Source organism: Dromiciops gliroides, chromosome 4, assembly GCF_019393635.1.
Source record: "Dromiciops gliroides isolate mDroGli1 chromosome 4, mDroGli1.pri, whole genome shotgun sequence".
NCBI classification, from domain to species: Eukaryota; Metazoa; Chordata; class Mammalia; order Microbiotheria; family Microbiotheriidae; genus Dromiciops; species Dromiciops gliroides.
The window spans coordinates 201,409,537-201,436,335 of NC_057864.1; the positions used below are offsets into that span (position 1 = coordinate 201,409,537).

Consider the following 26,799-nt stretch of genomic DNA (forward strand, 5'->3'; position numbering starts at 1 on the left):
GGGAAGAGGTGATGAGCGTCTGAAGGAAGGTTTGGCCATGTGAGGGGAGAAAGGGGGGATTGATTGCATGAGGGAGATGGAAATGGAGGCCAAAATATATCAACTGATGGGATATATAGCATGAAAGTGAAGCGTTGAGGTTCACACCCAGCTTGTAGAAGCACATGACTAGAGGGACCATGGTGTACTCGGCAGGAATAGGAAAGCTCAGAAGAGGGGTAGGTTTTCAGGAAAGATAGTGACTCCTTTTTTTGGACATGTTGAGTTTGAGATTCCTACAGGGCACCCAGTTCAAAATGCCCAATAGCTAATTCATGATGTGGGACTGAAGTTCAGGACAGACACCAGGGAGGTCTAGTCTAGAAATCAAACTTCATAGAGATAATTAAACCCATGTTGAAGTCACTGATGGATTGTAGAGAAAGAAGGGAAGGGAAGGGAAGGGAAGGGAAGGGAAGGGAAGGGAAGGGAAGGGAAGGGAAGGGAAGGTTAGGTTAGGTTAGGTTTACCTCCAGGTATGGGGACATAACATGGGTGATGGTCCAGAAAAGGAGACGACTGAGAATGCAGTCAGACAGGAAGAAAACCGAGTAAGGGCAGTAACTAAAAGATGAGAGATCACCACAGAAGAGAAAGCATCCAAGAGGAGAGGGTAGTCAACAATGTCAAGCACTGAAGAAAAAATGAGAAGGGTGAGGACTATGCCAGTTTAAACCCTCAAGCTGAATGTTAAATTTTCAGTGGGAACATTTACACCTCAGAAACTGGCAAACAAGTCAGGGTTTGATGCATTGTTTTGTTGATTGCCTTAAGACAGTGGAAAAAAATGTTAATCATGGTGATTAAACTTAAAAATGTGTCCTGTGTCTTCTTTTTTCCCCAGAGAGCTAGTTGCTAAACATTTACCAGCACATTCATGAGAAAAGGTCATCAGCATTGGCAAGTAAGAGATCATTAGTAATTTTGGAGAGAGCAGATTCATTTGTAAGATGAGGTCACAAGCCAAGCTGCAGAGGGTTGATTAGTGAGTGAGAGGAAATAGAGGAAAGAAATGTAGATAGATTCTTCAAGATGTTTGCTGGGAAAAGGGGGAGACATCTAGAAAGATAGCTAGTGAGAATTACAGAGTCTAGTGAAGGATTTTTTTAAGTATGGAAAAGACTTGCATGTTTTAGGTGGCAGGGAAGAGATTAAAGGTCAGAAAGAGGAGTGTTGAAAGAGAGGAGTGGTAACAATCTTCTGGTAAAGACAGGAGTGGATGGGATCACAAGTTCATTTAGAGAGGTTAGTCTTGGCAAGGAGAAGGTCCACCTCTTCAATAGAGACTTAAGTAAAGGAGGAAGTAACGGGAGATGTTCTCAAGGAGTTGGGAGGAAAGAAGAGGGAGTTCGTGGCCAATTACCTCTGTTTCCTCAATAAAGTGTGAGTCAAGACCCTCAGCTGAGAGTTTGGAGGAAGGAGTGTTACAAAAGACTTAAAGGACAACCGAAGTTTGGCAAATGGACTAGAGATTCAATTAGGGAGGATTAAAAAGATTTCTTCACTCCAGTGAGGGCACTGTTGAGATTAGATAATACAAAGTTGTAGTGAACCTAATCAACACGGTTGTATGATTTCCTCCAGCTCTGTTCAACAGCATGAGAAGAGGAGAGGAGGAAATTAATGGTAGGAGTAATTCCAGGTTGGGATTTGCAGAGAGCTGTGTAGCCATAGGTCATGAGAGCAAATGATCCAAGAGCAAAAGATAGTGTAAAGTTGAAAAGGTTAACTAAAGGTTTTCCAGGGTTTGGAGAGGGTCAAGATTTAGAGGAGAATTATCCAGATCAGGGCGATATCTTGAGAAAGAACCAAAGAGTGGAAGGATTAGAAGTCATGGTGAAGGTAAAGAATACATTGGGGGCAGTTGGGTGTCACAGTAGATAGAGCACTGGCCCTGAAGTTGGAAGGACCTGAATTCAAATCTCACCTCAGACACTTACTAGCTTTGTGATCCTGGGAAAGTCATTTAACCTCAATTGTCTTAAACATCCGGGGTCATCTCCAGTTGTCGTGATACATATTTTGCCATTGGACCCAGATGGCTCTGGAGGAAAGAGTGAAGTTGGTGACCTTGCACAGCCCTTCCTCACTTAAATCCAATTCACTGCAAGTCATGACATCACCCCGATATCACGGTCCTCTTTGAGAATGAAGGGACAAACAACAAGTAACAACAATGAATAGATTTAGGAAGAGTAAAGAATAGGGAGAGATGGACTGATGCAAGATTGTGATAGAGTAAAGTAATATCAGACTTCTTGACCAGAGAAGTGGAATACTTGTACATGATGGAAAGATCAAAGGGTGTTGCTATCCCCATGAAGAGTTGAAGTGGAAAAAAAGAGTGGGTCATGGGATTTGAGCAGATTGGCCAACTGGGAGGTTAGGGTGCTTGAGAGAACATTGATATGTATGTTGAAGTCTTCTAACATAAGGGAAAGAGTTGGGGTGGAGAGAAAACTGTGAACCCGGCACTGAAGTCATTGAGAAAGGAGAAAGAATAACCTGGCCCTCAGTAGATAATATCCACCAGGATGTGGTTTGGGTGATAAATTTGGAGATAGTGAACTTCAAAGGATGAAAAGTTTCTGAATGATGGAAGCAGAGGGAAAGTCTGGAAATGACAGTTGAAAACAGGAGGCATTCTGACTCGCCTCCTCTGAGACTAGTATATCAGGGGGTATGAGAAAAGAAAGGTGAAACAATTATTGGAAAGGATATCCAGGAAGATCAGGGGCATCTTGGGGGGATCCAGGTCTCTGTGAGTTCCATAAAGATGGAAGGAGAGTTAGAGGAAGACAGATAAATTGGAGGGAAATTTGTTCATTATGGACTAGGAGATGTACAGGGAATGGTGAAGGGGGCAAGCAGATCCAGGGTGGGACCTGGGAGAGATGTAGGGTTGAAGTGGATGGGGATGCAAGAAGGGAAATCAGGAGTGGGGGAAGTAGATAACTTATACATCAAGGAAATCAGCAACGCCAGGAGTAGAAGAGTAAGAGTGGGGAGGAGATTGCTAGTTAGTGAGAAGGGCAGAGTATCAGTCAATGAGAGCAGCTCAGCTGATGATGGCAAGTGAGTAAAAGGTTCCAGATCACAGCACAACTTGGAGTTCTTAGAGTGGTCAAGGTGTCAGCACAGTTGTGGTCTGACTACAGCCTGTCTCAACAACATCCTGTCTCAGCCTGGTTTGACTGTATTCATCTCAAGTAGATGAGTAAGACTTAAGGAGCTCTACCTGCTGCAGGCATTGTAGGCATGGGACAGGGAGTCAGTGGACCTTGGTTCTAAGCTCAGCTCTATTGATCAGTGCTTATTGAACCTTGGGCAAATCACTTTACCACTCTAGGCTTGGGTTTCTGTATCTATAAAACAAGAAGACTGAACTTGATGCTTTCTAAGACTCCTTACTGTTCTAAAAACTTCAGTGGCTCTTGGAATCATTAGGCAGGGTACTTATGTAAACAATATTCATTATTCTCCTCATTGACCATGAGAAGAACCAGTCTTGCTCACTGGGAATATAGTGGTGCAACTGAGGCTTGGAGAGATTTGCGCTCTCTCTGAAATTGTTGTTCATCCTTCATTCTCAAAGAGGACCAATGACATCAGGAGGGTGATAACTTGACTTGCAAGTGAATTGGATTTAAGTAAGGCGAGGCTGTGCAAAGTCATCAGCTTCACTCTCTCCTTCAGACTTTCTCCCTGGAATAATCAGAATCTAGGAGAGCAGGTAAGGAACAGAAGGAATGGTTTAAGGGAAGAAGGATTGGAAATTAAGGTAAGTGGATAAAGCACCAGCCCTGGATTCAGGAAGACCCGAGTTTAAATCTGGCCTGAGACCCTTGACATTTCCTAGCTGTGTGACCCTGGGCAAGTTGCTTAACCCTCATTGCCCCGCAAAAAAAAAAAAAGAAAAACAAAAGAAATTAAGGTAAAACTGAGCCATGAGTCAAAGAAGTATGCAAGATTTTAGTGATTTCCCCATCTATCCATGGACAGATCCCAGGAACACTGATTCCTTATCCTATTTTTAGTGTCTAGAAAGAGGTGGTTGACTCAAGAACCATGCCCAAGGAAGAGGTCAGAAGGAATCACTGAATGAATTTGATAGGAGCAGAACTCTTCTTTCTAGCATTAGAGCAGCTGCAAGCTGGGAGAACCAGATGTTCACTTCCCTCCACATCTGTACAACTCCTGCTTAGAAAAGCAAGCCTCATTAATCATCCATGGTTAGGCTGAGATAATACCAAGAAGAAGGTGCAGTGAATGTTGTTTCTGAATTCCTGGCTGTCCCACCTCTGGTTTCCATATTCCCTCAAACCAAGAAATTTACAAGATATGACCCTCCTAAGTTCCTCCAGGACTTCCTCCTCAGTATCCCAGAATCTATTTGCTTCTCCCAACTCAAAGTTCCTTGGAATCCAAACCAATCCTTCTAAGAAAAGATGTCCTCTAATCAGATCCACAGCTTCCCCAGATTGGAAGGGACCCTGGGAACTGTGGAGTCCTACTGGTGCCCAAATCCAAGTAAAGCCATACAGTTTAGCATTTTTTAAAATAGAAGTTATATAACATTTTAGAGCTAAAAGAAACTTTGAAAATTGTCTCATTCCTGCAGTGGTGACATTCTCTCCTGTCTGATTTGCTTCCTGCCCCAAGGAAGGAAATCGGATCTTTTCTTTTTTTTTCCCTGATCATGCTGGGGTAATGATATAAAGTTTATTTTCTAACTTCATGGATTTGTGCCCAAGTTCCTTAACTGGCTGAATGAAGTTTTAACCATCTGAAGATGGTGGGGTTTTTTCCTTTGAATTTCTCCTGGTCATTAAATCATTTCGATTCTTACCTGTCGTGGAGCAAGAGCAAAACACAAATGAGGAGGGGGGAGGGAGAATTGAGCCTCATAAAGTGAGAAGCCAATGTGCAGACTCCAATGCCCTGACTCCTTACCAGCCTACCTCCTAATCTTATGGGTCTCTGCTCACTCTGGACAGGAGTGAATGGAAGAGAGTGAAGGCACCCACAGTGCCTTCTCCTCTTCGGTCCCTGGGTGGCATCAGAGCCTGCTTTTCATGGGAAGTTAAATAGCTATACCCTCCCACCAAAATATAGATGAAATGTAGATACTCCCAGCTCAGCTGTCACAGGCAACTTTGCCCCAAGAGAAAAATAATCATCACAGCATCTCTCTGCTGTGCCTTCCCTCCCCAGAGCCCTCCAACAACTCAGAGGAGGCGGGAGAACCCACCTAAAGCCCTCACACTCCAACTGACAGGCATAAGGAGAAAGCAGGCGCTCCTATTGTAACTTGCAAACCAGATTTCTCTGTTTTCCCAGTTCCAAGCGCCCTTTGCCTCCTTCTCCCACTCAGTGATTTGTGTTGGATTGAGAGCAGAATCAGCCGCTATTTTTTTTTAGCTAATTTCTCCTCCCACGAATGACTACACTTCAAAACCCTGTTCCTGTCACTGACAAGAAATCCTCCAGACTGCCTGCCAATTTACAAGGAGCAAGCGTCGCTTTTCCCACTACCAACTCTGTCTGTCTCCTCACCATCTCCCTCTCTCCTGCTCTATCTCTACCTCCTCCCCTTCCTCTTCCACTCCCCGTCTCCAGTCCCTTTGCTCAGTTTTCCTCTCCATCCAGAGCAACTGTGGTGGCCCATCCTGGCCAGTCCACCCTCCATCCCAACTCTAACCTTCTCCCATGGCAAAGAATGCACAGTCACCAGTTCCTGGAAAGGCCTGTTATCCTGGGATTTTGTCTATTTCATTGAGTAGAGTGTGTCCAACTGTGCTTCTGCTGGATAATGATAAGAATATATGCAAATTACTCATATGCATAACTCAGTGGCCCCAGATTTCCTGTCATCACAGAAACTCTAGGTTTCTTCAGGTCTGACATGCTTACTCCCACCCTGTGTGGACTTATCAATGGCTTAGAATTCAGACCCATCACCTCCCCTGCCCCACCCCCAGCCAGTTCTGGTTGGCTCAGGGCCAACTTTAATTTGCAGTAAATCGCCAAGGCTCCAGCTTGTGCTGACTTCACAATCCCAACTGCGGGAGAAATTTATTTGGACACTTTTGCCCATGTCATTCCTGCTGGCAGGGCCTGGGTTATCATGACACACTCCCCAGCCTTCTAACTCTTTTCTGCCAAAGACTGGAAGGCTTCGATGAAATCCCAAATGAGTTTCGAGCTAGAGGAGCCAAGGATGATCTGGGTGAGCTACCGTCACATGCTCAAAGTCACTCTGTCTTTGCCCACATTGAGAGTTTTGTGCTTGACAGGTTAATGATAATTACTCGCATTTAGTACTTGAAGGTTCACAGAGTACTTTCCTCAGAACAATCTTGTGGGGAAGAAGTTAGTGTGTTCTTACATTTTACACATGAGGAAACTGAGGCTGAAAGAAATGAAATCACTTGTCCACAGCCACATAGCCAATAACTATCTGAATCAAGGTTCCAACCTAGATTTCCTAATGCCAAGTGCTCTTTCCGCTACAACCATTTTTGAATCATGGACCCCTCTCACAGTCTGGTGAAGCCTCTGACTCTCTTCTTAGAATAATGTGTATAAATGCATAAAATCAATTACATAGAATTGCAAAGGGAACCAATTATATACAGTTATCAAAAGATTTTTAAAAAACAATTTCACAGAAGCCAGGTTAAAGACTCCTGTAGCATACTATAGCATCTCTGCTTTTTCTCCTCTCTGGTTTCCTTATGCCACCACATTCTGTTCCTGTCCCATATGGGCTTTTAAAGAGTGCAGTGGGTATTCAGTTCAATAAACATTTGTTGAATTGAACATCTTTTTGAATAGATGCAAACCCACAGATTCCTTTGAACCTGGGGGGAGTATTTCTTTTTTTTTTTTTTTTTTTTAGTGAGGCAATTGGGGTTAAGTGACTTGCTCAGGGTCACACAGCTAGTAAGTGTTAAGTGTCTGAGGCCAGATTTGAACCCAGGTACTCCTGACTCCAGGGCCGGTGCTCTATCCACTGCACCACCTAGCTGCCCCTGGGGGGAGTATTTCTGAGGGTCCTGGGGGCAAAGAAGGACAAGAGAACCATGGGCGCTATTTGACCAAATAAAGTGTATAATATTAAGGTAGTTGCATACATAATAGGGACAAAGGAGAGACTACAAAGTGATCTAAAATAATTTGAAAAGAGAGAGAGTGGAGATTTCAGTTAAATACGTTTAGCCAGGGAGATCAAGGAAGGCTTTAGGGAAGAGGTGACATCTGAACTGAGCCTTGAAGGATTTCAGTAGACTGAGATGAGGAGAGAGTGTGCTCCAGCCTTCAAGAATGTAGAGAGCTCAGAGAGGAGCAGGAAGAGATTGAGGGGGAGCCAGTCTTCTAGTGTGCCTGAAATGCAGCATGCATGGGAGGAAATAATGAGAAATAAGCCTGAAAAGGATTTCAATATTTAGACTAATGAATCTGTAGTGGGGTGGGTTTTTTTTCCTTCTGCTTTTAAACTCATTTTGTTTGTAACCCTAGCAGTTAACACAGCACCTTGCACATGGTCAGCATTTCAAAGGTGTTTATCAAATTGAATAGATTCACACCGGTTGAGTCCTCAAACTGACCTCAGAAGGTCAGTTGGTTTTACTCAGAGAAAAGTTATTGTCCAAAATCGAACTGTGTCCTTACCCTTGGGCCAAACGTCTCAAAAATGCATTCATTTTGGTCATGAGGTAAACTAAGTGGAAGAGAGAAATTATTCAGAACAGCCTATCCCCATTGCAGGGAAACATGTTCTAATCACATTTAGTCAGATATGTTATCTCTAGATCCCTTTTATTCCCTCATTATTAAATTTTATTTTTAATTTGTGGAATAAAACAAACATTTCCATAACATAATACAATAAAGAAGATGATTGCACATGAAACTGCGAATCTACGATGCACAATTTGCTGTTCCTTTCAATATACAATAAAATTATCATGTAAATTTCTTTTTTTTTTCTTCCAACCCCCCCCCACCACCATGGCTACCATTAGACACAAATAGGAGTTTGTGTGTGTGTGTGTATATGTTATGTATAATACACACATACATACATATGTATGTGTATATATATATATATGTAAAATTATTCTATACATATTTCTATTTATCAGTTCTTTCTCTGGATGCAGATAGCCTCTTTCTTCATATGTCCTTTATAGTTAATTAGGGTATTTATAACAGTCAAAATAAAGTTATTCGTTCAAAGTCATTCCTCAAACAATATTGCTGTCACTGTATACAATGTTCTCTTGGTTCTGCTCATTTCACTCTTCATTATTTTGTGTAAGTCCTTTCATGTTTTTTCAGAATCATTGAAAAATTTCCTTTATCTCCCCATCAGGGATTCAAACCCCAGTGTCCAGCTTGACAGGCAGGGATACTCACTATACTCATGAGGAGTCCATATTCAAGCTCTCCCTTTCCATTGGCTTTCTTCCTTTAGCCTATCAGCAGTAAGCATTTATTAAGCACCCATGATACCCTGTACTAGGCACCAGAGTTACAAAGACATAAGCTCCTGTCCTCAAGGAGCTTACCTTCTAAAGAAGCATACAACATACACACAAATACAAGGCAAAGATGAGATGTTAAGCTTGGGGAGGAGGCAGAAGCAGCTAGAGGAAGGCTTTATTTAACCAGGAGATTCTGTGTGAGCTGAGCTTTGAAGGAAAGTAAGAGAGCTAAGGGTACAGAAGGAGCTCATTCCAGGGATGAGAGGATGGGAATTGGGTAGTGGGGGGAGAGCCTCTGCAAAGGCCCTGGGATGCAAAATGGAATGTTCCATGTAAACAACTATAGGAAGGCCAGTTTGTCTGGTTGCTTGAAGAGGGAGCAAAAACGAGTAATGAATAACAAAAGTAGGAAGGTAGTTTGGAGCCAGGTTGGCTTAAATGCCAGAGGATTGGGGCAGCTAGGTGGTGCAGTGGATAGAGTACCAGCCCTGGATTCAGGAGGACCTGAGTTCAAATTCGGCCTCAGACACTTGACACTTACTAGCTGTGTGACCCTGGGCAAGTCACTTAACCCCAATTGCCTCACCAAAAAAAAAAAAGCCAGAGAATTTTATATTTAATTCGAGAGGTAATGGGGAGTCACTAAAGTTTATTGAGCAGGATAGTGGTACCATCAGACCTGGGTTTTAATAATATCACTTAATAATATATATACAGGGGGCAGCTAGGTGGCGCAGTGGATAAAGCACCGGCCCTGGATTCAGGAGGAGCTGAGTTCAAATCCAGCCTCAAACACTTGACACTTACTAGCTGTGTGACCCTGGGCAAGTCACTTAACCCCCTTTGTCCTGCAAAATAATAACAATAATAATAATAATCTATATACATATTCATATGCATACACAAACACTTTGGCAGCTGTGTAGAGGATAGATTAAAGAACATATGAATATCCTCCCTTCTTCTATTTTAAAAAAATGATCCTTGACCCCTTGGGCTCCTTATCACCTGTTCTTGTTCAGTCATGTCTGACTCTTCATAGCCCCATTTGGGGTTTTCTTGGCAAAGATATTGGCATGGTTTGCCATTTCTTTCTCCGGCTTATTTTACAGATGGGGAAACTGAGGCAAATAAAGGTTAAATGACTTGTCCAGGGTCACACACATAGGAAGTGTTTGAGGCCAGATTTGAACTTCCTGACACCAGGTCCAGCACTCTAGCCACTGTGCCACCCAGATGCCATTCCCTATCCCCTATTTCTCTTCTTTTTCTCAACAATAACCTATAATCACCACCTTCACTTCCTCACAGTCCACCTTCCTGCAGTCTAGCTTGTACACCTCACAGATTGTTGTTGTTATTTGTCCTTTGTTCTCAAAGAGGACCAAAGACATCAGGAGGGTGGTGTCTTGACTTACAAGTGAATTGGATTCAAGTGAAGCAAAGCTGGGCAAAGTCATCAACTCCACTCTACTCCAGAGTCAATCGGATCCAGTGGCAGGACATATAGGTCAGGATGATTGGCAATGGCACAGGATACAGCGGGAGACCTTGGTTTTTTTTTAAGCTAAGGTCTTTCCCTGGTCTCAGTTTGTCTAAGACAACACTACTCTCTCCAAGGTTACCAGGGACCTCCTAATTTTTTTTTTTTAGTCTTCATTCTCCTTGACTTCTCTGCATTCAATGCTTGTTTGACCACCCCCCTTCTTTAAATGTTCTTCTGCCTTTATCCTAATTTTCCTCTTCAGCTGCTATTTGTTTTCTCCTTTACTGGTTCTGCTTTTTCCTCTCACCCCCTAAATGTGACTGTGCTCCCAAAACTCAAATCTTGACCTTCTGCTTTTTTTTTCCTATAAATCCTCTTTCCTTCTTCAGTCTCACCTGCTCTTGTGGGTTTGACCATCACGTCTACATGAATAACTCTCAAATCTATGTCTGCATCTCGAATCTGTAGTCTCGAATCTCTAACCATCAGCCAGACAGACACATTTGCTTTGATGGTTCCCACTATTGCATCAAGTTCAGAATGGCTAAAAGAGAATTCATCATCTTTCTCTACAAATGACCTCCCCCTCTGACCCTCCTGTTTATCTCAGTGGTACCAGTTAAGTGAAAAGCTGCTCAGATTTGCTGAGAAAGGGAAACGTCAGAGACTGCCAACAAACCCGATGATTCTTCCTTGCATGATGCCTCTCATTTCCATCCTTTCCTTGGCATTCCATAACACCCCAGCCCAGGCCTTCATTATTTTCTGCCTAGACTATTGCAAAAAAAACCTAATTGGTTTCCCCCCCATCAGTCTCTTTGCTCTCCAGTCTCACTGCCAGATTCCTGGTCTCAAAACCCATTTCATCATGTTACTTCGCCTCCCCTCTTCCTAACTCTAACCCTAACCCTAACCCCTTCTCTGCTTATGTACAGTTATCTCTTCCATACTGCAGGAGTGCAACGCCTTTGTGATCTAGAAAAATCCGTGTAAAAATTTTTGACCCTCCCTTTGTACCAGATAAGAAGTCTGAAGTATTATGGTATTAAAAAATAAACTATGTTGATATTATAAAGTGCTATACATATATTTTATGCATTTCTGAGTTTCTAAACTTTTTCTGTGTCATTGCTGGCCTGCAATATTTCATGGTCACTATGGAAAAAATCATGATATGGAAGGGATAACTGTATAAACTTTCAATACTCCTCCCCTCCCCACCATGTGCTATAGAATAAAATCTAAACATTTTATGCTGGCATTTAAGACCCTCCGAAATCTTGCCCAAAACTATATGTATTAGTCTTTTCTTCCTCAGCTGTCCTATAAAAATCCAGTCATTATAGCGTAAAGGAAAAGCATCAATGGGTTCAAATCCCACCTTTGACATTAGCATCACATGACTTGACAAGTACTTTTTTTTTTTTTTTTAGTGAGGCAATTGGGGTTAAGTGACTTTCCCAGGGTCACACAGCTAGTAAGTGTTAAGTGTCTGAGGCCGGATTTGAACTCAGGTACTCCTGACTCCAGGGCCGGTGCTCTATCCACTGCGCCACCTAGCTGCCCCTTGAGAAGTACTTTTAATGGAAAATAATTAAGCTACTTTGAGCTTGTTTCCTTATTTGTAAAATTAATGCAAAATAATTCTAATAATACTAACAACATGGTTGTTGTGAAGTTCAAAAGTACTCATCACTCCCCAGCTTAGGAAGTTCCCTTGTCTCCAGGAGAAATACAAACTCCTGTTTGTCCCTGAAACCCTTTACCATGTAACTGCAGCCTGCCTTTTGTGGGACTCAGTGTAACACTGCTCTCTGCCCAATATTCCACCCACACTGATCCCTGTACATGAAATTCCATCTCCCATTGCCATGCTTTTGTCCAGGCTGTGCCCCTTGTCTGAAATGTATATCCTCATTTCTACCTTTTAAAATTTCTATTTTCCTTCCAAGCCTAGCTCCAGTGCCCCCTCCTAATTATTCTGATTTGTGCCTCCCCCCTACAGTTATTAGTGCCTTTCCTACTGAAAATTAGTTTCTATATTTAGTGTTTACTTTTCTTCTCCTCCTAGTTTCTCTGCCTTCCTTAAAATCTTAGCTAAAAGAATCCCACTTTATACAAGAAGCCTTTCCCCCTTAATCTAGTGACTCCCCTCTGGGATCACTTCTGGTTTATCCTGTGTATATCATGTTTGGACATAACTGTTTGCATGTTTTCCCCCTTTAAACCCTGAGCTTCTTGAGGATAGGAACTGTTTTTCCCTTACTTTGTATTCCCAGTGTTTAGCACATTGCTTGCCATATAGTAAGTGCCTAATAAATGTTTGTTGGCCCTGACTGACTAAGCACTGGGGCTACCAAAAGAAAAGCAAGCCAGTCCTTCCTCGCAAGGAATTCTCCTTCCAATGGGGGAAACGACACTTTATTTTCCCCTCAATGCCAAGAACAGGACTGTACAGAGTGCTGCTCAGTCCTTGCCAGTCCCCATGATGCCCCATTCCCCTCTGTCCCAAACCCAGGAAAAAATTGTTTTTAATGTTTGATTTCCACCTCCCCACCCCAACTCTCTGGGTGCATTCCAGGAGGCTCATTCATTGACCCCAAAGGATGGTGTGTCCCAGTGGCTCCGACCACTTGCTGTTCCCTCCACGTAGCCCACAGCCCCACACGGGAGACTTTCTAGGCCTTGGGAGTGTGTTGCCCTCATCATTCTTGCGGAAAGGTATCCACGGCTCTGTAAAAACAAACATTATGGCCCCTGAGTCCTCCTATAGCAATTGTATTTTTTAATAATGTCTGAGCTAGCTATCTTCTTGGTTCTGTTTACTCCCTTGTTCTATTAGCCGCTCCAGGTTAGGCCCTAACATATCTCTGTAAGTAATATACAACTTAGAGAACCCTTTTATGGATTCAGCTTTCAGTCTGTTCCCTTTTTACAGCCCTTACATGAGGCTTTTATATTGTTGTAATTATTTTGGTTTATATTCTTCCTTTCTATTCTCCTGTCATTTTATTCCATTTTTTACATTTTATTCCTGTTCTTGAGTTTTCCAGGAAGGCCAAAACATGGGGCCTGATGACCTCTTCAAAGCAGGACAAACATCTGTCTGGAATACCAGGCCACTGCTATTCCTCTAAATTCAGTGCTCAGGGACTGGGACTTATCCTCTGGAGGGGTGGGGGGAGCAATCCAATCCTGCATGTAGATAGAGAAGGGGTGGGGGAGATGATCTCATCCATTCTTTCAGTCAGTATGGATTAAACTGCTATGATGGTCCAAATCTCACCTCTAACACTTAATAACTTAACATCAAACAGGTTGTTTAACCTCCCTCGGCCTCAGTTTCCAGATCTATAAAATAGAGAGGTTGGGTTCTGAGCTCCCTTCTAGTTCAATATCTATGCTGCTAGGCTGGATTTTAATTCAGAAAAGCTGGATTCACATCCTAACTCTGACCCTTACTAGCAATGTGACCCTCAAATCTATTCCATGTAATGCATTGTTATAGACATTGGGGAGCTGTGCAGAGAGGGACGGCAGCAGCCCCTGCCCTTGTTACCCATGCCGGTCCCAGTGGCTCCAACCACTGCTGTTCCCTCCAGGCGCCCATGGGCTGGTGTCTGGTCACCATTTTCCAAGGATGGGAAATGGGGAATGAGCTCAGTTGGTACAATTAAGATAAAGCAGCGCAGGGATGGGTTTGCCGTAGACTTCCTCATTTCTTACATCCTCAGTTCTGGTACAACACAAGTTATAACACTGGAGTGAGCCAAATGCCAAATACCACACTGTATAGAGTGTGGTATTTGTTATACCACACTCTATACAGTGACACCACCTGGGAGGAGGCCCCTGGACTAAACATCAGCCCTGCTATTGTACTGTGCCTCCCCGGCTCCAGAATCTCTCTTGCAAGATTACAATGTACACATACACACTGACTCTCACCACATGCTTTCTCAGTGCCAAGTACAAGCCCATAATGGGGGGAGAGAGAGAGGGGCAGTAGGGGGGGGAAAGTTAAGGGAGGGAGGGAGAGAAAGAATTGGTGTGCTCTAAGTAATATCAAATCTGAAAGATTACAGAGATTTGAGTATGGTACTCATTGTCTGGAAGGGTTGAGTAACAATAACAAAAAACAATAAAAACTAACATTTATATAATGCTTTAAAGTGTGCAAGTATAAAATACTGTAAGTGTTATCTCATTCAGTAGCTGAAGAATGGGGATCCATGGCTTTAACTGCCCTAGTTTAAGGCCTTCCACTTCCTAATACCTTTTTGATGAATATCCCCTTTGTTCCCCCAGGAATGATCCCACCACACTCTCATATTAAGAAGTAAGTGGGGGAGGGGGGGGCAGCTAGGTGGCACAGTGGATAGAGCACCGACCCTGGATTCAGGAGGACCTGAATTCAAATCCAGCCTCAGACCCTTGACACTTACTAGCTGTGTGACCCTGGGCAAGTCATTTAACCCCCATTGCCCCGCAAAAAAAAAAAAAAAAAAAAAGCAGCAGAGGGGCAGCTAGATGGCGCAGTGGATAGAGCACCGGCCCTGGAGTCAGGAGTACCTGAGTTCAAATCCGGCCTCAGACACTTAACACTTACTAGCTGTGTGACCCTGGGCAAGTCATTTAACCCCCATTGCCTCACTAAAAAAAAAAGAAGTAAGCAGAGTGGATGTTTTGTTCATCCTTCGTTTTCGAAGAGGAGCATTGCCATCATGGGGGTGATGGCTTGACTTGCACCTGAATTGAATTAAAGAGAGGCAGAATTTAACAAAGTCATCAGCCTCATTCTCTCTTCCAGAGTCATCAAAGTCCAGTGGCAAGACAAAAGTCAGGATGACTGGCAAGCACTTGCTTCACCCGCCTTCACGGCCATTGGAACATTGTTCTCAAATGCCTATTCCTCTGGGAGAATAGTAGGTAGATCACTGGACTTAGGAAGACCTCAGTTGGAATCCTTCCTCAGTCATGACCCTGGGCAAGTCATTTAACTTCTGAGCTTAAGTTTTCTCATCTGTAAAATGGTGATAATAAGAGTTGTCGTCTCACAGGATTGTTGAAAGGATTAAGTAAGGAAATGTATTTAAAGAACTTTGCAAACATTAAGGTGCTATATAAATGTCACTGATGATGGTGATGGGGATAGTGATGGTTCCTAGGCCTCTGTAATCTCAGCTCCCAAAGACTAGGCTAAGGGATATATGCAATTTCTGGTCTGTTTCTTGGACTACCTTTTGCCTTCTTCCCAGATGTAGGTGGCCCTGCAGACCCAATTGCTCCGACCATCATCATCCCTCCCAAGAATACCAGTGTGGTGGCTGGGACTTCAGAGGTAACCATGGAATGTGTGGCCAATGCCAGGTCAGTAGCCATCTCCCCTGTTCCCTCCTCTCCAAACTTAATCACTGACCTTCTGCATTTCCTCTGTTCTTCATCATGATTGACTCCAATGTTCTACTGGACATTCCTGGTCTGACTCTAATTGATGCCTCTTTTCTATGCCTCTATTAATCTATTTTAACTGCATGTCAGGGAAGCTAGGTGGTGCAGTGGATATAGTACAGGCCCTGAAGTCAGGAGGAACTGAGTTCAAATCTGGTGTCAGCCACTTTGACACTTACTGTGTGACCCTGGGCAAGTCCCTTAACTCCAATTGGCTCACACACACACACACACACACACACACACACACACACACACACACACACATGAATAAATAACTGCATGTCTCTGAATAGCCAAGAAGGGACTTGAACAAAGTTTATGGAAAACCAGAGTCTGAGAGACCTATGCAGACAGGATGGGGAAGAAGGGCATTTTATGGAAGGAACACTGGATTTGCATCCAGGAGATTCAATTTCAGTTTTTGGCTCTGAAACTTACTAGCTATGTGACCATAACTCAGTCATTTAACCTCTCTGAGCCTTGTTTTCTTCATCAAGAGAATAAAAATAGAAATATTTCACGATTTAATGAAAAGAGCATTGGATTTGAAATCAGAGAACCCAGGTTTGAATCCTAAACTCTGCCATTTAACGTATGACCCTGGGAAAATCACCTCCTTCAGGCCTCAGTTTCTTCATCTGTAAGATGAGGATACGGAATAAGAAGACCTTTAATGAGATTTTCTGTGATCCTATCTCCCAGGACTGTGGTGAGGCTCAAATAAGATAATGTCTGTCAAATACCATATCAACACCAAAAGAAAATATGAGGGAAGACATTGGGGGTGGGGAACTGTTGGTCATGTATGTATGTTTCATTATCTGTACATGTGTCTATAAGCTCCTATATCTCTTTTTCTGCTTCCATGTTGTCTCACTTTGGGTGTGTTTTTCATATTTATCCATGTTTCTCACACCTTTCCTGTCTCCCTCTTGATTCCCCTCCCTTCCCTTCTCCATATTCAGTGGGTTATATTTGGAGAGTATGGGGAATAGAGAGGGAAAATAGAAAAGGGAAATATCAGGAGACAACTTTTAAGGTGCTTAACTGAATTTTAAAAGTCCAATTCTCTCAAGTACAAATTACTGCATAACCAATGCAGATTTATGCAAATGAGCCTCTCTACTTTCTTTGCCTCCTGCCAGGCCCCTGATCAAGCTGCACATCATTTGGAAGAAGGATGGGGTGCCGGTGTCAGGGGGGGTCAGTGACCACAACCGACGGCTCACCATCTTGAATCCCAAAGGCAGCAACACCGGCTACTACGAGTGTGAGGCCGTCCTGCGCAGCAGCAGTGTCCCTTCCGTGGTCCGGGGTGCTGTCCTTTCTGTGCTGGGTGAGCACGAAGCATGGAGACTGGGTGGGGATGGGAGTGGGAGGGGAGAAGGAGGGAAGAAATACTCCACAGAAGTATGGTGGGGAGGTGGGGGAGGGGGACTTCCCATCCATCAGGGGTTCCTACTGAGTGACCTACCCAATAGGAGCCAGGCCTCCAGTCCAATGCTGTCCTCTTCCTTCTCCTCCCAGAGCCGCCCCAGTTTATTAAGGAGCCAGAGAGACACATCACAGCAGAGATGGAGAAGGTGGTGGACATACCTTGTCAAGCCAAAGGTAACAGACATGAGTTCATTGGGAAGAAGAGGAAGAATACCATACCCCTCCCCACTCCCCGTCATGGGCACAGCTTCCGTTGCTGAATTGTGTCTGCTGCTCCCAGGTCCCCCTGAAGTGGACATATTACTAGGAAAGAAATCAATCTGGCCGTCAGCAGGCACCTAGGAAAACAAAGAAGCCAAATTACCGTAATTTCAGGGCTATAAATCAATCCAAGTTATGGTAACTTCAGGGTTACAAATGAGCCAAAATTACCGTAATTTTGAGGCCACTGACAGCCAAATTGCCCATAATTTCAGAGTCGCTGACAACGCCAAATTACCATAATATCAGAGCTACACTAGTCGAGAAGGGAAAGCACCAGCAGTGTTAAGGCCTTAGGTGTGTCTATGCTGAGATATACCTCATAAAGCAGCACTTGGGTTCTTAGCCATTTTATTCAGTCACCAGACAGCATTCTCCACTTTCCCAGCTCTTCTGTCTTCCCCAAGTTAATGATGAATTCTCATCCTGTTTTGGTTCCCAGATCTCCTTTCCTGCCTTAGATATAGCTAAATCAAAAGACAATCTGGGGCAGCTAGGTGGCGCAGTGGATAGAGCACCGGCCCTGGAGTCAGGAGGACCTGAGTTCAAATCTGGCCTCAGACACTTAACACTTACTAGCTGTGTGACCCTGGGCAAGTCACTTAACCCCAGTTGCCTCACTTAAAAAAAGACAATCCGAAGGCAGATGAGCTTTATAAGACCATACAGAAGGCACAGTGGTAAGTCACAGAGTCCGTCATAGACAATATTATGGTATTAAATAAAGAGCTGGGCCAGCTTTTCCCCAGTGGAATGATGGGCAGGTGAGAGATGAAGATATGGAGAGGCACTACAAATCCCCATCAGGAAAGGTTTAGGGAGGGAAAGGAGAGAGCTGAGAGTGAATTGTTGGGGATGGGGAGGGTGGGAGAAGAGGAAAAAAAATAGTTCAGTACCACATTGTATAGGAATAGACTTGGACCACCAAAGGTCTTTTAGGGTAGTTAGACTTTAGAAATAAGGATGGGGCAGGTAGGTGGTGCAGTGGATACAGTGACAGACCTGAAATCAGGAACATTCAACTTTGTGAATTCAAATCTGGCCTCAGATACTCCTAAAGGAAATGGAAAACCACTCCAGTATCTTTGCCAAGAAAATCCCAAATGGGGTCATGAAAAGTCAGATACCACTGAAAAATGACTGAACAACAACAACAACAGAAATAAGGATTCTGTGACAACTCAATTCCAAACTTACAAGATTCAAATTCTCACATACCTGCCTGATTACTGGTAGGCACTTGATGTTCTACTCATATTCCTGTATAATCATTGGCTATCAACATTGGGAATAAAAGCCATTATCACATCCTCTCAGGTTTTGCATTGTCTCCAAAATAGAATAAAGCATCATCCCAAAAGTACCTTAAAGATAAAAATATTTCTAGGCAGTTCAGTCTTTAGAGTGCTGTGTCTGGAATCAGGAAGACATGAGTTCAAACCTGGTCTCAGACATTTCCTAGCTGTGTGACCCTAGGCAAGGCCTTTAACCTCTGCCTCAGCTATAAAATGGAGGATAAAATAAGTTTTTGTGAGAATCAAATAAATTGATATTTGTAAAGTGTTAAGCATAGTGATTGATGCATAGTAAGAGCTTAAAAAATAGTTTCCTTTACTTACTTACTTCTTTCTTTCTTCCTTCCCTCCTTCCCTCCCCTCCTTCCTTCCTTCCTTCTTTTCCTTCCTTCTTTACTTCTTTCCTTCCTTTCCTCTTTCCTTCCTCAAAGGCCCCAGAGGAGGAGGTAGTATGGTATAATGGAAAGGAATCTTCATGAAAAAACCTTGTTCAAAACCACTCCTGGCATTAACTAGATTGTGACCATAGACAAGTCACTGAATCTCTTGGACACCCCCCCCCCCGCTCAGTTTCCTCATCTATAAAAGGGGAAACTTCTAGAATTTATAAAGGGCCAAATGAGATGATGTGAATAAAACCAATTTGCAAACATTCAAGTGAGGTGTGTGTGTGATGTAGGGGAAGGAAGTTGGCCCCTCTTTCCATCCCAGGCTGGCCCATTTGATGAAATCCCAGAAGGGGCAGAAATAGGAAGACATTAATATGTTCAATGAAGTACAAAGGAGAGTCTACATCCTGCTATTCCTTTATGAAGTGGGAAGGGCTGGAATTCCTGGTGTAATTAGAGTTGAATATTTATTGGTTATGCTCCTGGTGGCCCTTTAAAAGACAGCTTGCCAACCCTGAGTGATAGTTATAGCACAGAGTAGCTTGGTGGAGTGTGACTCCTGAACCCCTGCTAGTGGACAAAGCGGATTTCTTCCCCCACCCCCTTTCCCTTTCCTTCCCCTCAATCAACCGTGAGATATTGAAACAGAGCTGCTCATTCTGGAAAAATCACATACAGCAAGGAGAAGGAAGAATCTTAGGGCAAAAAGAAGCTTCAAGGAACATGGCCCTTGGCAACAGAGAAGAGAGCAAACTAATTCAAGGGAATTAGCCCTGGCAGTTGGGAACTGAGCTGTAGAGAAGAGCAGGCCCAGAGAATCTGACTGAATGACCTTCCCAGCACACACACTGTGCCCAGGGGTGGGAGCGGAGGAGGAAGAAATACAAGGATACCACAAGAATAAAGGACATTGGGACCCCAAAATGTTCCCTGAATATATGCCTCACTACCAGTAGACTGTAAATTTGTGCCCACTGTTCCCATTGAAATTATGTGCATTTGTAGCAGGGTGTATCTTGGCTAATCTTCTTGCTTCTTACTATGCCATCCAAGTAAATGCCTTGTTTTGGGGCTATTTGTATATACTGACTCATGGTTAAAGGTAAGATCACCAGTGGGGGCTTCTGAGTCATAGTTTTAAGAGTGCAAACCTTTGAACCTGCATAGTAGTCACACACTTGGAGACCCATAAGTGCAAGTATAGCTTCCAAAGGATATGCTCTAGATATTATTGTCTCCCATGTAGGTGTGCCATCCCCTGTCACCACCTGGTACAAAGATGCCGCTGTCATTGATGTGAAAAAGCTGTCGAGGTTCCGGCTACATGGAGATGGGAGCCTGCAGATCAGCGGACTGGTGCCTGATGACACAGGCATGTTCCAGTGCTTTGCCCGAAACTCGGCTGGAGAAGTGCAGACTTCCACCTACCTCGCTGTCACCAGTAAGTTGAATTGTGGGAGAAACAGGGAGAAAGGAAGTCTTAGCTTTTCCAAAGATGAGTTCAAACCCAGCTTCCGACATTTGACACTTACTAGCTGCATGACCCTGGGCAAGTCACTTAACCCTCATTGCCCCGCCTGCCCCCAAAAAACCTATCATCCTATCAACCTAGGATGGACTACTCCAAAGGACATCCAAGTCATTTGTCTGGTGGCCCAAATGATGACCTGAACTTCAGAAGAATTATGATATAATGGACCTAGAATAAGGAAATCTGGGTTTGAATCCCAGATCTACCATTTATTAGCCATGTAACTCTGTGCCCTCATCTGTAAAATGGTCATAATATTTGTACCATCTACCTCCCCAGGTTGGTGTTAGGAGAATACTTTTTAAGCTGTAATGCACTGCATAAATGTGAAATATTATACTTATTTTGACATAAATTGCTAAGCATTACTGCTGCACCATTCCAAACTCTCATCACTCAAGAGATATCTAATCCCTTGAAGCTCAACCCTGGTCATTCTTTGTAGGGGTTTACCCACAGCTACTTACTGGAAGAGATTGTCCAGTCTAGGCCTCAGTCTATAGGATTATATGATCCTACATCTGGAAGGGGCCCCCATAACCAATTTCAGACACCCTATTTTATTTTGAAATATAAGACAGTATTGTAAAATTTAAGATAGTCGACCTGAGAGTCAGGAGGGCTAGATTTGAGTCCCAACTTTGCCATTTTCCTGCTATATGACTTTGCTTAAGTCACTTAACCATCTCTGATTTTCCCATCTGTAAAATGAAGAATGTGGTCTACATGATCTCTAAACCTCAAAATGTTTATGGTTCTATGAGAACACCATTCATTGGCTTCCTTTGACAACTCATCCCAGTATTTGTCACCTGGAATATCTCAATAATGCTTCCAGTTGTCAGTGGGCAACACCTCCGATGAACCTGAAGAACCCAGGAGGAGGAACAGAGTTTTGTTCAGAGAGCTGATCTCATCATACTACTTGCTGACTATTTATGAAAACAGATTTATTTTACCCATGTTTGGTCTTGGTTTCCATATAAACATCACCATATTGTTAACCTGGCCTTGATTTTAGAGAGGCAAAGGAACTCATCATTTCTTCTACATTCCATCTCCAGCCTCCAAGATTTTGGATAGGCTATTTTCCATGCCTGAAACGTAATCCCTCCTCATTCCCACCACCTCATGGAATTGTTAGTTCTCCTCAGCTTGGGCAATACCTCCTAGAAGAGGTTTTTGCTGATACCTGTAGCTGTTAGAGTTACCTCCTCCTCTAAAATTACTTTGCTATATACATATACATAGATGCATACATAGATATATATATGTAAGTGTATATGTGTATTATATATACCTATATGCATTATATGTGTGTATATATATGTATGTATGTATGTGTGTGTGTATTTACATACACAGATATATATATGTATACACACACTTTGGATTTGTTTCTCTGTGTGTGTGTGTTATTTTCCTATGATGGAATTTTAACTCCTTGAGGGCAATGACTATTTCATTTTCATTTTTGTATCACCAGTGCCTGGCACAGTTCATTGTATATAGTAGGCGCTTAATAAATGCTTAATGAATCTAATTAAATTGAAAGAGATGATCATGCTAAAGATAAAGGTACTCATTTTACCTTCTGGGGAGAATCACAAATTTCTGCCCAAGGAAGAGACTTGAATAGAGCCACTCAATGATTGACTGCTTGGAAATATGGTAGTCTTTTACATTATCAGCAACAAGTAATGATATTTGTCATTGTAATAGATTTAAACACTTCATTTACGCAGCAAACATTTATTAAGCACCTATTGCATTCATTAGGCTAAACAAAAAAGTGAAATAGTAGCATTTTAAAAGGTTCAAGAGACATAATTTCTGGGTAATTTGATCATTTTATTAATAATACCAGCATTTTAATGAAAGGATGTTCATTTGACTGTCCTTCTCTCAGACCAAAGACAATCTCAAAGAAGGGAAGTGGGCTTATATACCCATTGAAGGGGGGGGGGTTGATCGGTTAGCAATTATTGAAAGAATGAATATTACAATGAGGGGCTGGACCTGAATTTTTATAAGTTACCCCCACCCTTGGGCAATCTATTCAAAGAGTATATCCTCCTGCCCAAACCTGAGCAGAAGAGAGTTTCACCTTAGATTAGAAATCCAATCTAGTTGGGTGGAGTAGCAATACCCAGAATGAGGAGAATGTTAATTGCATTTTCTATTTTCTATTCAGCCCTATCCTTGTGATATTGGCCAAGGAAATAGGACAGGGAAAAAAAAACTGGGTTCTCCCCCAATTTTAAGAATTGGCTGTTAATGAGAGAGGACCAATAATTTCTCTCATGACATCCCCCTGAATTGTCAAAAGATCTATAATCTCACCAGTATCTGTATTACCTCCACAGAGCTGGATTGTCATCCATCCACCCCACTTCAATTTAAGATTTTTCATGAATTTCTGTGCCTCACACATATACACCCACACTCCAAAAATTATTATCTGCTGGACACCTTTTCAAAAATAAACTTCTCCAAGCTTAGCTTGGCTAAGGGTGAACCACCCAAGACACAGTCTATTTCCAAATGTTGCATTCAGCTTAGTCCAACTTGTCAGAGCTTGCCTTCAACCAGCATAGCTTTTTTTTTTTTTTTTTGTGGGGCAGTGAGGGTTAAGTGACTTGCCCAGGGTCATACAGCTAGTAAATGTCAAGTGTCTGAGGCTGGATTTGAACTCAGGTCCTCCTGAATGTGCCACCTAGCTGCCCCCCAGCATAACTTTTGAGAGCCAGGATCAATGATGCATGACAATGTAGTATTCATTGGAGGATGAGGTTAGTGAAGAATAGTAACAATAATGACAATAATAATAATAAATCCCCATTCATGTATGATTAACAATTTCTCACTGTTGTGAAGAATGTAATAAAAATTCTAATGAGATGGATTTGTCAGTTATAATGCTGGGTCTTAAGTGCCTGGAGAAGTCTGGATCTTTCCCCTTATTGGGGCCTGTGAACAAATAGGAGAGAATGATTGATATCATTCATTTTCCTGGCAATGAACTTCTACAGAGTAGGTTAAACTGGAAAGGTATTGGGTGAACTAGAGTGTTAAGGTATCTGAGTATGATGTGGATTTCCTGCTTCCCTGCAAAGGGACCAGACAACAGTACCTAGTATGATGCATTGCATGAATGAATATTTGTTGAGTAAATGAATGAATGAATGAATGAATGAATAAATGAATAAGTGAGCGAGTGAGTGAGTGAGTGAGTAGATGGATGGATAGATGGATGAAGGATGGATGAATGAATGAATGAATGAGAGAAATAATAAAATGGGACAGGGGCAAATATGACATTGTATGCCTGGGGCTTAGAGTCACTTCTGTTCACCAGCTATGGGGATCCCAAATGGAATCTTCCTAACAAGTCTGTCCAACTCTTTCCCAAGGCATTGCCCCCAATATCACCAGAGGCCCTTTGGACAGCACAGTGATTGATGGCATGTCTGTGGTGCTGGCATGTGAGACATCAGGAGCACCCCGGCCAGCTATCACTTGGCAAAAAGGTAAAAGGGATGATATTCAGGAGGGGCATATGGGCAATGGGTTATGGTAACTAGAGTGTGACACTGAGGTTTACAAAACTTGGATTCTAAAATTCTGGCTCTGCAGTCATCTATCTTTGTGACTTGAAACAAATCATTTCACCTATCTGAGGTGTACCCTAAGGGCTCCTGGACCCTGCCACTGTACCTGAAGGATCACCAGACCTTCCCATCTTTCCTTCAGCTGAATTCTCCTCCATGTGTTCCTTTGATTAGAATATTACCTCTTTGAGACAAGATACTCTTGCTTTTTTACTTATGTCCCCAGCACTTAGCACAATGTTTGACACATAGTAAGCACTTAATAAATCCGTTTTCCATTCGTATACAAATCCATTCATTCACAATCTATCCAGGGATACTTTATTTTGTATCCAACATACATGGGCTTATGCAAATGTATAATAAATCCCAGATGTGCACACACAGAGGTATACTCATAGAGGCAGACAGAGATAACCTTAGGGCACGTCAACAAGACTTTACAAGGGCATTTCCCAGCCCCATCCACTTGTTCCCTCCTTCCCAGTGCTTCCATTCTGCCTGTCTCTCCCATCATCCAAAGCTTAGGCACTTGATGAAGGTGACTTTTTCCTGAAGCGTTGAGCTTCAAGATGCCCATCATCACCTCATCAAAATGATTTGCTTCTACCTGATTCGCAGGTGCTGGCTGCTTTTGTGTTTGTGCGAGACTAAGAAGGAAGGTGTTGAGGGCTGAAGGAATTGATGGAATCTAGTTAGAGCACCAGGGCTTAGGAAAGAATGAGCAATATTTATCTATTAAGAATTAAGTGCTTTATAGTAGACATTAGCACCGAACTAGAAATCAGAAGACTTGGATTCTTGTCCTCACTTTACCATTAACTAGCCACATGACCCTGAGCAAGTCATTTTCCCACACTTGGGGGCCTTAGTTACCTGATCTATAAAATGAAACGAGAAAAAGATAATTTCTAAGGTCCCTTCTGGCTATGAGACTGTGAATCTGTGATTGACTAGGATGTTTCTTGAAGAGAAAGGCAAGGTCGAGACAAACTAGGTGTACAAAAAGTTTATGAGGGGCAGCTAGGTGGCGCGGTTGATAGAGCACCGGCCCTGGATTCAGGAGGACCTGAGTTCAAATCCGGCCTCAGACACTTAATACTTACTAGCTGTGTGACCCTGAGCAAGTCACTTAACCCCAATTGCCTCACCAAAAAAGAAAAAAGAAAAAAAAAAGTATATGAGGTCATCCTGCCCACAATCCACTATCCTTTAGTGTTTCTCTCCATGTCCTTCCTGATCTTGGGATATCCTGGCAGTGTCAGGAGAAATAGGAATTGGGGGTCATGCTGGCTACCTATTTCTCTGTCTCTCTATGCAGGTGAACGGATCCTGGCTAGTGGCTCCATTCAGCTCCCCCGCTTCACTCTCCTGGAGTCTGGCAGCCTGCTTATCAGTCCCACCCGAATCTCAGACGCTGGCAGTTACACATGTTTGGCCACCAACTCACGGGGAGTAGATGAGGCATCAGCAGATTTGGTCGTCTGGGGTAAGTTGGCATTTCCAACCAATAAGAATGCAAAGTGTTTATATGTACCCCATGTGAAAACACACACACACATACACAATGGACATATGCAAATATATACCTGTAGGGGCAGCTAGGTGGCACAGTGGATAGAGCACCAGTCCTGGATTCAGGAGGACCTGAATTCAAATTTGGCCTCAGATACTTGACACTTAGTAGCCGTGTGACCCTGGGCAAGTCACTTGACCTCAATTGCCCCCCAACACACACACACACACTGTGAGATTTAAAATTGGATATTAGATCATAAATCTCCCCTACTTAACCTTTCCCTTAATTTATCTCCCAGACTAGTAAATGGAAGAAGCTTCTGGTTTTCTAGTTAGAGCTTTTATTGTATGGGTAGTCACAAGGTGATGTTGATTAGAAGGATAGGAAAGTAGAAATACAATACAAATCGTCTTAAGTCTAGGCTTAGTCTATATTCCGTATAAAACTCACCAAAAGCCAAAGGCCACGTTTGGGAAGAGAGAGAGACCGTGTGTGTGTGTGTGTGTGTGTGTGTGTGTGTGTGTGTGTATTTATCTGTAGATCCCCCTCTCCCTCAGTATACATGATCATATAGGATACCTACAGATGCAGTCAACATCTCTACCTTTGCAAATATATTCAATCCCAGGTGTCACATTTTTTTAAAGGAAATTTACAAGTTAGAGTGGGTTTTTTAAAGGAAGGCAACCAAGACAGTGATTTGTCTGAAACCAATGTCATATGATAAGTGGTTGAAGGAACTGGTAATGTTTAGAACAACCAGAAGCTCCCAGGCAACATGCACAACCAAAGAGGTATGTGTTAGAATATTACTTCTCTGGAATACATGCTTGTTGAAAGAGGCTAAGGTTGACGCTTAAGTCGTGCAAAATCAGTGTGACTTAATAACACCTAACATTAGCAAAGGTTAGAAGTGGGAAGAAAGAGAGCAGCCAAGCAAGGCTAAAAATAACATTCCCTAGAGCCCCTTAGAATTAGGAGCTCCCAGAAAAAACAAAAACAGTGAAGAGGTCAATTTGTTGTGGCAATTATAAAGTGTCCTCATTATCTCCTAGGTACACACACAGCTATACTCATCTAAGCAAGATAAATTGACCTTGCTGCCAGTCATCAGACTCTCGGTCTTCCCTGGCGAGGGTACCTGTCTTTGTATTCACACCTGTCGTCATCTATGCTTCACTCTACCCTCATCTCCTTCCCTTCTCCCTTCCATTCTTTGTATGTCCCTCCCTTTATCCAAAGCTGTATCTCACATTGAGAGAAGTAGGGACAAAGAAGTATGATCTCC

At 42.8% G+C, this 26,799-nt stretch overlaps 1 protein-coding gene across 1 annotated transcript in view; it reads left to right on the forward strand.

Annotated features, from left to right (window-relative positions):
• SDK2 (sidekick cell adhesion molecule 2) overlaps positions 1 to 26,799 on the forward strand; it is a 462,515-nt gene that overhangs the window by 303,131 nt on the left and 132,585 nt on the right. Inside the window, exons 6-11 of the mRNA XM_043963496.1 lie at positions 15,273 to 15,384; positions 16,614 to 16,804; positions 16,996 to 17,079; positions 20,097 to 20,291; positions 23,795 to 23,911; positions 25,314 to 25,481. Coding sequence (XP_043819431.1) covers positions 15,273 to 15,384; positions 16,614 to 16,804; positions 16,996 to 17,079; positions 20,097 to 20,291; positions 23,795 to 23,911; positions 25,314 to 25,481 — 867 coding nt within the window. The remainder of the gene's footprint in view (positions 1 to 15,272; positions 15,385 to 16,613; positions 16,805 to 16,995; positions 17,080 to 20,096; positions 20,292 to 23,794; positions 23,912 to 25,313; positions 25,482 to 26,799) is intronic.